This window comes from Mesoplodon mirus (genome assembly GCF_964341445.2).
Source record: "Mesoplodon mirus genome assembly, chromosome: 17".
NCBI classification, from domain to species: Eukaryota; Metazoa; Chordata; class Mammalia; order Artiodactyla; family Ziphiidae; genus Mesoplodon; species Mesoplodon mirus.
Window position 1 is genome coordinate 8,875,565 of NC_138993.1, and position 12,246 is coordinate 8,887,810.

General features: G+C 32.6%; 1 protein-coding gene across 5 annotated transcripts in view; it reads left to right on the top strand.

Annotated features, from left to right (window-relative positions):
* BRCA2 (BRCA2 DNA repair associated) overlaps positions 1–12,246 on the top strand; it is a 54,637-nt gene that overhangs the window by 14,723 nt on the left and 27,668 nt on the right. For 3 of the 5 annotated variants that reach the window (XM_082602096.1, XM_082602097.1, XM_082602099.1), the window contains exons 11-13: positions 471–5,420; positions 7,298–7,393; positions 10,291–10,360. In XM_082602096.1, the coding sequence (XP_082458222.1) occupies positions 471–5,420; positions 7,298–7,393; positions 10,291–10,360 (5,116 nt within the window). The remainder of the gene's footprint in view (positions 1–470; positions 5,421–7,297; positions 7,394–10,290; positions 10,361–12,246) is intronic. The other 2 variants (XM_082602100.1, XM_082602098.1) reach the window with 2 other exon arrangements.

Sequence of the window (12,246 nt, forward strand, 5' to 3'; positions counted from 1 at the left end):
GTGAAGAACCTTTTTTCAAAAGTTCATTTTGGTTTTTTTGTTTTTTTTTTCAATGTGAAAGACTGAATTAACCAAAGGAAATGGTTAGTTTTCTAATTCCTTTTCTTTGCCTTGCTTTTCTAACTCTTATTACATCAATATTAGCAAAGAATTTTTTCTAATTTTATTTTCCAATAAAATTACTTTGAATTTTACTTATGGCAGCTAGCTGCTTTCTTGAACTACATACTAATTTTAATTGAGTTGATAAATACTATTAAAGAAACCTAGGTCCTATATATCTTTAGTTGGGAAATGTAATAAATTCAAAATAGAGAATATTTAGAATTCTTTTAAACCTGACATTCACTTCTTGCTTTTCATGTAATTCTTGTTTTAGACACTACCTTTTTAACTTAGTGGAAAATATTTAGTGAATGTGATTGATGGAACTGCAATTTCATCTTGTCACTTTGTGTCTTTATGCTTAGGTTTATTGCATTCTTCTGTTAAAAAAAACTGTTTACAGAATGATTCTGAAGAACCAGCTTTGTCTGTAACCAGCTCTTTTGGGACAATTATGAGAAAATGTTCTAATAATGAAAGCAGTTCTAATAATAATAAAACAATATCTCAGGATCTTGATTATAAAAAAGCAAAAATTAATAAGGAAAAACTGCAGTCATTTGTAACCACAGAAACTGGTTATGTGTCATGCTTGCAGGAAAAGCACTGTGAAGATGATCCAAAAAGCCAGAGAGTTTCAGATATAAAGGAAAAAGTATTGCCTGCAGTATTTCACCCTGCATTGCCACATTCAGAGGAATGTAATGATATTCTCTTCCAATCCCAGGAAAGCTTTTTACATGGCCATGATAATACCACCATTTTAACTTCTAGCTCCAAGGATCTTCTGTCAAATCCAGTTGTGATTTCTAGAGGAAAAGAATCATATAAAATGTCTGAGAATTGTGAAGCTGGTTTTGAATTAACCAAAAGTATTTCCATGGAAAAGAATCAAGAAACATGTGTTATAAATGAAAATTATAAAAAAGCTGAGCTGTTGTCACCTGAAAAATACATAACAGAAGCATCACATTCTATGAAGGTACAATTCAACCAAAATACAAATCTCACAGTAATCCAAAAAGACCAAGAAGAAACTACTTTAATTTCAAAAATAAATGTCACTCCAAACTCTGAAGAACTTTTCCCAGACAAAGAGAATAATTTTGTCTTTCAAACAACTACTGAAAGGAATATTCCTGTTTTGGGAAACATTAAGGAATTTCATGAGGCAGACCTCAGTTGTTTAAGAGAACCTGTTCCTAAGAACTCTGCCATAGTAGCATGTACATACATAGATGACGGACAAGCAGCCAAAGTGTCGATTACAAAAGATTTTGGTTCATCAGATGTAGTCCGTGATCTTGCAGAGAAGAATAGAAATAGTGTAAAGCAACCACCAAAAATGACTCTAGGTCAAGATTCAAAGTCAGATGTCTCATTGGATATAGATAGGAAATCAAACAGAAATAATGATTGCATGGACAAATGGGCAGGACTCTCAGATTCGATTTCAAGTCACAATTTTGGAAGTGGCTTCAGAACAGCTTCTAATAAAGAAATAAAGCTCTCTGAACACAACATTAAGGAAAGTAAAATGCTCTTCAAAGATATTGAAGAACATTATCCTACTAGCTTAGCCTGTGTTGAAATTGTAAATACCGTATCATTAGAAAATCAAAAGAAAGGAAGCAGACCTCATGAACTTGATTCACAGTCAGTTAATACTGTATCTGGGTATGTGCAGAGTAGTGCAATTGTTTCTGATAGTGGAAATAGTCACACAACTCCTCCCGTTTTATCTTTAAAGCAAGACTTTAACTCAAACCATAATTTAACACCTAGCCAAAAGGCAGAAATTACAGAACTTTCTACTATATTGGAAGAATCGGGAAGTCAGTTTGAATTCACGCAGTTTAGAAAACCAAGCCACATGTTACAGAGTAATCCATTTGAAATGCCTGAAAACCAGATAACTGTCTTGAATACCACTTCTGAGGAATGGAAAGATGTTGATCTTCATCTCACAATTAATGCCCCATCTCTCAGTCAGGTAGGTAGCAGCAAGAAATGTAAAGGTATAGTTGGAGGTAAGCAAAAGTTGGCTTGCTTGTCAACAACAAACTGTAACAAAAGTGCTTCTGGTTATTTAACAGATAAAAATAAAGTGGAGTTTAGGGGCTTTTATTCTGCTCGTGGCACAAAACTGAATGTTTCTAGTGAATCATTGCAGAAAGCCATGAAACTGTTCGGTGACATTGAGAATGTTAGTGAGGAAACTCCTGCAGAAGTAGATCCAGGAAGTTTCTCTTCAAGTCAGTGTAACGATTCTGATGTTTCGATGTTTAAGGTAGAAAATTACAGCAATGATAAAAATTTAAGTGAGAAAAATAATGAATGCCAACTAATGCTACAAAATAACATTGAAATGACTACTGGCATTTTTTTCGAAGAATATACTGAAGACTACAGGAGAAATACTGAAAATGAAGATAACAAATGTACTGGTTTTGTTTGTAACTTAGAATCTGATGGCAATGCTTCAAGTAAAAATGATACAGTTTATATTCATAAAGATGAAAATGGCTTGCCATGTATTGATCAACAAAACATACATCTAAAATTATCTAGCCAGTTTATGAAGGAGGGAAACATTCAAATTAAAGGTTTGTCAGATTTAACTTGTTTGGAAGTTGTGAAAGCTGAAGAAACATTTAATGTTAATATGTCAAATAAAAAAGAGTCAACCACTAACAAGATGAGGCAAAATATAAAAGATTTTGATGTTTTTGATTTGTCCTTTCAGACTGCAAGTGGGAAAAACATCAGAGTCTCTAAAGAGTCTTTAAATAAAGTTGTAAATTTCTTTGATGAAAAATCTGCAGAACTGAATAACTTTTCAGATTCCTCAAATTCTGAATTACTTTCTGGCGTAAATATCAACAAAATAGACATTTCAAGTCATGAGGAAACAGATATGGTCAAAAATAAAATATTGAAAGGAGGCGACCCAGTTGGTATTAAAAATCAAGTACTGACTCTCCAGCAGAGACCTGAATGTGAAATCAAAAAGATCATAGAACCAACCATGTTGGGTTTTCATACAGCTAGTGGGAAAAAAGTAAAAATTGCGAAGGAATCTTTGGACAAAGTGAAAAATCTTTTTGATGAAAAACAGGATAGTAGTGAAATCACTAATTTCAGCCATCAAGGGGCAAAGACGCTAAAGGACAGAGAGTTATGTAAAGAAGGGCTTGAATTAGCATGTGAGACAGTTGAAATAACTGCCCCAAAGCATGAAGAAATGCAGTATTCTCTAGAGGAGAAAAAACTTGTTTCTAAGGAGACATTCATGCCACCCAGGCTTTTAAGTGATCATTTATACAGACAAACTGAAAATCTCAAGATATCAAATAGTATCTCTCTGAAAGTTAAAGTACATGAAAATATAGAAGAAACAAGAAAAAGTCCTATAACTTGTTATACAGATCAGTCCACTTGTTCAGCCGTTGAAAATTCAGCTTTAGCCTTTTACACAGGACGTGGTAGAAAAATTTCTGTGAGTCAGGCTTCACTATTTGAAGCCAAAAAATGGATTAGAGAAGGAGAATTGAATAATCAACTAGAAAAAATAAATTCTGCCAAGGTTATATGTTTGAAGGAATATCCTGGAGATTGTGTAGGAAATCCTTCATGTGGAAATAGTTCAAACAGTATCATAACTGAAAATGACAAAAATCTCTCTGAAAAACAAGATTCAACTTCCTTAAGTAACAGCATGTCTAACAGCTATTCATATCATTCTGATTTTTCTCATTCCAATGAGTTATTTAATAAGTCAGAGTATCTCTCAAAAAATAAAGGTCATAATTCTGATATTGAGTCAGTAGTGAGGAATGTCAAAGATAGAAAAAACACTAGTTTTTCTGAAGTAATATCCACTGTAAGAGAAGCAAACATAAACCCACAAGCTGTAGACAAAGATAGTGTTCAGAAACTTGTGACTGACTCTTCACCATGCAAAAATAAAAACACAGCTGTTGAAGTGGCCATATCTGATGCAAATAATTTTGAGACAGAGCAACCTGCACTCAGTAGAGCAAGTGATAAAATAGCCTTTGTTTCTCATGAAACAAGAGTGAGAGAGAGATTTACAGACAGCTGCAGCAAGGTAACTAAGCAAAACACTGCGAGTGAATCAGGCACTGGCCGAACAAAAACTGTGACAGGTTCTCATAAGGCACTGGGTGATTCAGAGGATATTATTTTTCCTAACTCTCCAGATAGTGAAGAACATAGTATGCATTCACACGAGGTTTTTCCTAACATTCAAAGTGAACACATTTTACAACATGACCAAAGTATATCTGGATTGGAGACAGTTTCTAAAACACCACTTTGTCATATTAATTTGAAAACTTCTGATAAATGTAAACTTAACATGGGAAAATGTCACAAGTCAGTCTCTTCTATAAATGTTTGTGGGATTTTTAGCACAGCAAGTGGAAAATCTGTACAAGTATCAGATGCTGCATTACAAAAGGCAAGACAGGTATTTTCTCAGACAGAAGGTAGTGCTAAGCAACTCTTTCCCAAAGTATCATTTAAAAGTAATGAAGAACATTCAAACAAGTTTGCAGTAGAAGAAAATACTGTGATACATACCCCCCCAAATTTACTATCATCTGCTTTCTCTGGATTTAGTACAGCAAGTGGAAAACAGGTTCCAGTTTCTGAGAGTGCCTTTTGCAAAGTTACAGGAATGTTCGAGGAATTTGATTTAATTGGAACTGAATGTAGTCTTCATCATTCACCTCCATCTAGACAAGATGTATCAAAGATACTTCCTCTTTCTTGTATTGATAAGAGAACCTCAGAACACTCTGTAAACTCCAAAATGGGAAAAGCCTATAATAAAGAATTTAAATTATCAAACAACTATAACATTGAAAATGGTTCTTCAGAAAATAATCATGCTATTAAAGCTACTCCATATCTCTCTCAGTTTAAGCAAGACAAACAACAGTTGATGTCAGGAACCAATGTATCACACGTTGAGGACATTCGTCTTTTGGGTAAAGAACAAGCTTTACCTAAAAATATAAAAATAGAAATTGGGAAAACTGAAACTTTTCCTGATCTTCCTATGAAAACAAATACAGACGTTTGTTCTCCTAACTCCAAAGATCCAGAAAACTATTTTGAAACAGAAGCAGTAGAAATTGCCAAAGCCTTTATGGAAGATGATGAGCTGACAGATTCTGAACTTCTAAGCCACGGCAAACACACTCTTTTTACATGCCAAAAAACTGAGGAAACAGTTTTGATAAATTCAGGAATTGGAAAAAGAAGAGGAGATGCACTTGTCACAGTTGGTAAGTGTCTGTTATTTCCTGTTGGTTTCCCAATCACTTTTTAAATTAAGTCCTTAATAATTCTGATGTGCTAGGTTGTAGCAATTAGGATATTATACACTGAATATATTTTTTCAGACTTTTATGTGTAGTTTGGGAGAATGCGATTTCACTTGTGATATCACTGAGTCTGTGTACCAAGAAGTCATTGGCTGAGTCCTGTTTACGTACATATACATAGAGAGGGAGAGAAAGCACAGAGGTTCAGACTCTGGGTCTTAAGAACTTTAAAAGTTAGTTTCTAATTATAGGTGTTGCTTAGCTTTTTTTTTTTTTTTTTTTTTTTTTCATCCAGGAAGTGTTCTAAAATCAGTTACCATTAGCAAATAGTATTCTGGTCTTAATGCCATTTGGAGTATGTTCTAATTTCTCTTTTAAATGTAGTATGTTTAACAACTTAGTTCAATTATTAGGTTAATTGGATGTTTGATTTTTTTTTTCTGTTAGTATCTCTGTCTAGGAGTAATCTTAAATAATTGAATCTGTTAATTAGTTACAATTAAATAAAAACTAACTCTCCAACTTTTAAGTGGATGATCTTAAATACCTAGCTCCTGTTTAAAAACTCTAGACTGGTAGAGTAGTTGAGTTATCACAACTTTTCTTGTCCAGTCTTTCACATTACAGAGAAAGACACTGAAGCCAGTCAGTTCATTCTTCCACTTGGTGCATTTTGCCCTTAAGTCATCCTGGTGGATACAGACTTGCTTAATCCAGTCTTATGCAGGTCACATTCTTTACCAAGTTTATGTTATGGGCAAAGTAGTAAGTTTATAATACTTACCTTAAACTGTTGCTGTTCTATAGTGCAAAATTCTGAGGTGCAGATGCTTAAAGATATTCATAATTCTTTCATGGAAAATAATGACTTTATTTATAGGACCCCGTTTTGTTCATGTGTGTACTAAAGTGGGTTGGCCTTATGCCTAGGAATAAAAACAACTCAGACTTCTACTAAATGTTCTCAACAGCATTACTGTTTCATTTCCCTCACTTCTGTTAGGTATCAATATATATAGCTTAATCAGCTTCTGGTTACTTGAATAGTACAGGTTCTTGTCAAGCAATTAAGCCACTTTATAATCTAACACTTGATAAAGCCTTGCATGGACATTTTTATTTATTTAATCCTTCAAGTTCACTTTCTCTAATAAAAGGCAATTCCTAATACCCTGTGGCTTTGTGGTTTATCTCCACCTTGACTCTGTAGGCAACTCAGGTTTCCAATAAAACTTGATTTATACTTTTAAAAAAGCATCAAAGAGCAAAGTATCTGTTAACACATATTATCTCAGGATGACATGGAAATGCATAACAAATTATGGTTTAAGTTTACTCTCAGCCTTTGTAGAGTTTTTAAATAAGAAGTACATATTACTTTTGGTAATACTTGAATGTAATTTTGGTAATTTAAAATCTTTTTTCCTACTCACTGACTCTAATTCAAGGACCTATATAATAAATTCCTTCTTGAGTGTAATGCCAAAAAAAAGTTTATTTGAAGAAATTTTGTTTGTCCTTATTGCCAGTAAACCTAGAGTTACTAAGTGGCAGTTTATTAAAAAAATAGCTTATCTGTGATATCTGGTAACACCTGTTTATCCCTGGACCCTATTAAATAGTGGTATTTAAATGGTCAAAAAATAATAGAAATTAAATTGATGTTAAAAAATTAATTTTCTCTTTCAAAATGGAATTTTCACTAAATTATAATTATTTATTTTTTAGTTAACATATTGTAAGAGTCAGTACTTTAGTTTTAAAAAAATGGACTATAGGCTTTTTTAAAAAAATTGATATTATTTGTTTCAAAAACATGTATGGAAATTTCCTTTTAGGAGAACCCCCAATCAAAAGAAACTTGTTGAATGAATTTGACAGGATAATAGAAAATCAAGAAAAATACTTAAAGGCTTCAAAAAGCACTCCAGATGGTAAAATTTGCTTTTTATCCATATCTTTTTCCCCTCTATAGTTACTATACTTAGTATTCTTTAAGTTATTTTTCTTTGGGTATGTAGGTAATTGGGCACGCCTTTACAGTGTGGTTTGTTAAAGCTTATATCTTGCCTTGTTTTGTTATGTGAGCTTTTCCTTCATAATACCTAGTATAATGTGGAGGTTCTCCATAATTGAGAAATGCGAAATGATAACAAAATAATGACTTAAAATAAAAAGCTGTAAGAATTTAGTAAGAACTTAGTAAAATACTTTAAGCTCAGGTTCTAGAATCTAGTTGATTTCATAATATTTACGTGAATCAGTTATGTAATTGAAAAACAGTGACTTTCAAATTATGTTACTTCTTATACATTTATTAGATGGGATTCTTCAGCAAGGAAGAGCTTTCCCTTAACAACTGGGGTTGAACTCTATAGTTCCTCCTAAAAAGGCAGGGTAAATATTGAATTCTTTCCCTTTACTTACCAATTTCCAGAGTAAAGAGTAGTTGGTGTAGTAATCACTACTAATGGTAGTAAAGGAATTTTTTTCTTAGTTGAGTAAAACTGATTTCTTAGATTTTTATTTATAATGTATATATAAAGTTTAAAAGAACACATTATACGTAATGTATTTCTTTACAAAAGAAAACATTCTTTTTGATGCTCAAATCATTTCAAATTTGAAAGTGGAAACCTCTTCAAGTATTTCCTAAGAGTTTTTTTTAATATGCTTTAATTAACTTTTGAACACTTTCTTGCTTTTTATTATCACAAAAAGATTTCCTAGGGAGTCATTGTAATTCCCTGCCCCAGTTCTAGAATCCTTAGAATCTACAGAGATCCTTCCAGTGGTTAATATTTTTTAAAAAACAAAATTTGAATGCTAACTATGCTTATAGCTGCTGGTGTATTTTTTATTAATGCTGCATTCTTGGTTTCTAATAACATTAACATATTTACTTATTTGCTTTATCTTCCAACCATGGTTCTCAAACTTTTTGATCTCAAGATCTCTTTATACTCTTAAAAATTATTGAGGATCCCAAAGAGCATTTGGTTGTGTGGATTATATCTATTTATATTTACCATATTCAACATTAAAACTGAGAAATTTTAATATTTGTAAATATTAAGTATTGTGCATTTGTCATTTTGAAAATATTAGTTCAGAGTTATGCAGCTCTTCCAAACGTTGACACATTTTATTATACAATCTTAAACAATTACTTTTGTTAATGTCACCACTGATCTAATCTGAAAATTTAGTATTGGGAAATTGTCAAGCTAACAGCCAGATACAAGTGTTCCAAAATTGTCATTTTGTTTAAAAGCTTGAATTTTACAATTCAGTTTGTTTGGCAGCAAATACTCTCACTTGTTTTTTTGTAGTGATAAGCTCATTTCATTCATTTTTGAAGAAATATCTGCTGAATACCCAAGTCTGAAAGATTGTGGTTTGTTGGTTATTCTTTCAAGTAAAAATGGAATTCTTTGGGACAAAAATGATTAGTGCAGTTCACATAAAGTACATTTCCTCAAGACAATTATTGCACTAAAGCATGCAGCAGGACATACCAGCAGTGCTAATGTCAACACAATGAGAAAGATACATATAACTTCTCCTCCTCCTTCTTTTCCTTTTTCAACTTCTTCTTCTCCTTCTTCTTCTTCTTATTATATGATTATTATTACGATAGTTTGACAGCTTGGATCCCCTTTAAGGGTTGTGGGTTCCTCCCACCCAGGGTTCCATGGATCACTCTGAGAATCACTGTCTTACAGTATATGTATAATAGCTTCAAGTTTATAATACCAGTGTTAATAAATACCAATAATAAAACTACTAAGGGAAATTTAAGAATTCTTTGCGGTTTTTGTCCTAAGAATATATATCATTAAGAATGTGTAGTCAAAGTTCTGTGTTCAAATGCCACTCAAAATAATTATTTTGTTTGTGGTTAACAATTTAATAATTAGGTTAGATTCATTTGTTTCAGTTAGTTTTCAATTTTAGGATTGGCTTGTTCTTTTTTAATTTTATATTTGAATAAATAGAATGTTTTCATAGTTCGTTCATCAAAACTACAGAAAAGTTTACTTGGAGAACCCTTATTTCCATCGCCATCTCCTCTACACTGTTCACCACCTTCCTCACTTCTTGCTCACTATATTGGTAACTATTTTAAATGGTTTTTGGTCTGTCCTTTTAGAGTTTCTTTTTGTGAAAATAAGTAAATATGTGTATATATGTTCTCATTACCTTTCTTTCTTACTCAAAAGGTATCAGTATGCATATGGTTTTGTACCTTCTTTGTTTATTGTTTACTTTAGAATTTATCTGGAGATCATGCCTTAGTGAGTATCAAGAGATCTTCCTCGTTCTTTCTTGTGGTTGTATAGTACTTGATCATGTGGCTGTATCAGTGTATTCTGGTTTATTCAACCAATCCCATCCCTACTAATGGACTAGTTTTGAAGATTTAAGAAGTACAAGTTACCTGCTGAGAATGAATAATATCTACAGTTTAGCTTGTCAACCTTCATAAAACTAAATTTTATATTTGCATTGGCAATTCACTAACACATTTGAGTTATGATTAACATCAGCTGACTAAATTTATACTGATTTCTTATATATGTCTGCACTGTGAGTTATTTGGTATTCATCATTATCAATTTGTGAATCAAATTTTTGGTGGGTATTAACTAAGCATTCATTATATGCATTGAAAATTTTTAAATGTATAATTTTCTCACATTTTTGTGTAAATATTTACAATAATGTGTTATGAACAGACATAGGAAATAAAATCTCCCATTAGATTTTCATTAATGCATAATATAAAAGACATTTCATTAATACATAATGTAAAATAATATTTTTCTAGGCACAATGAAAGATAGAAGATTGTTTATGCATCACGTTTCTTTACAGCCAGTTACCTGTGGACCCTCTTGGTAAGACATTTAATTTTTTTTTTTTTTAATTCTACTAATATAGTATAGGAAAAATCTGGGTTTTTTAAATAAATATTTCTAGAAATGCTGGCTCTAACATACAGTACAGACATTAACACTTCCCCTTTTTCAAAGCCTGCATCAGGATTAAATAATTCTGTACTTTGGTAGTACTTTATAGTGCTGTGCGTATTATCTCATTTTTAATAACTTTGTAAAGTAGAAAAACAGATTTTATTGCAATTTTGTGGATAAGGTACTGAGGTTGAGAGAGATTAAGGAAATTACTCAAAACCAATTAATAAAGGTGGCATATATTATATCTCAATTATATTAGTGGAACTGAAAGAAAAATTAAAGGTGGAATATGTTGAAAATATGCTTTTCTCTCTCCTCCCTCTCAAAACCCTATTAGTTACTAAGAGAATTTTTTTTTAATGTATAAATCTGTAAGTACAGTGTTGTTTCAGAAGAAACAACAAAATTTTAGAAGCTAAAAATCATGAATGATTTAGAAAGACATAGAAAGCTAAAACCTGACATTAGAGCAAGCAGAGAAGCTACTCAGTTTCCCCTAAAGAACCTGAGAAAGACTCAAATTGGCAGCAACATGTACTTCTGAAGGTGAGGTAGAAAATAGGAAGATTAGTTGAAAATCTGTTTAAGAGACATCTACATCCCCTCCCCCACTGCAGGCAGGCAATTATCCCTCTTCTGTCAAAAGACCAGAAGGTCATTCTCTGGAGAAGATGAATTGGAGGGGTTCTGCATTGGGGATGGGGTTGGGGGAAGATTCTGAAAAGAGAGAGAAAGTAAAAATCTGGATGTCGAGTAGCGAGACTCCCTAGCCTCCTTTCCACACTTGGCTCCCAAATGCTGACAGCCAGGCCTCTAGGCGGAAGACTAGACGATTGTTTCTGTGGGTAACAGGAATAGAAAAGACTGAAAATACTGACAGTTGTGGTTACTTAAGTTAAACCGCATACCAGATCACCGGACAGTGAAGCCAACAACTGACAAGCCCACCAGCACACAGCTTCCAGTCAGCTCTTCAGTGCTTCACACTTAAATGAAAATAGATAATCAAGGATCACTAGACATTGGAAGAAAGCCTCTGGGAAAGATAGTATCCAAAGTACAAAAACCAAAGGACAGAAAAGGAACTTAGAGGAAATAGACCATGTAACAAGAAGAAAACTTCAAAAAAATACTAATATTTTCAGGAAAGAGAACATATTGCATCCGTAAAATAAGAACAAGTTGCTATAAGAGGAGCTCTTGGAAATTAAAAATATGATGGCACAAATAAATTAACTCAGTAGAATAGAAGATAAAAGTTATGAAAACTCCCAGAATATAGTGCAAAAAAGAAGAGGAGATGAAAAAGGAATGAAAGATAATTTTAAGAGTCAGTCCTGTGGCTCTAATATCTGAAGATTTGGACTTTGAGAAAGAAGTAACAGAGGAGAAATACAAGTTTTCAAAGAAATAATTTAAGATATTTTATCAGTACTGAAGGACATGAGTTTCCTTGATTAAAAGGACCCTCTGAGTAAGCACATGAGTAAAAATGACCTGTACTAAAGTATATCCTTGTGAAATTTTAGAAAATCAGGTTTCAAATGAAGTTTCCAGAGTCATAATGATATGAGTCCTCTCATCATTAACAGTGGAAGCTAGAAGGTTATAGATTACAGAGCAATGCCTTTAAAATTCTGAAAGAAAATGATTTGCAACCTAGAATTCTACCACTGACCAAAATATCAAATAAGTGTGAGGATAAACATTTTTCAGATGTGAAGTATCAAAAGGTTTGTCTCCCACACACTTTTCTCAGGGAGCTAACTGAAGTCCATAAATCAGAAGGAGGAAGATATAGGATTTAA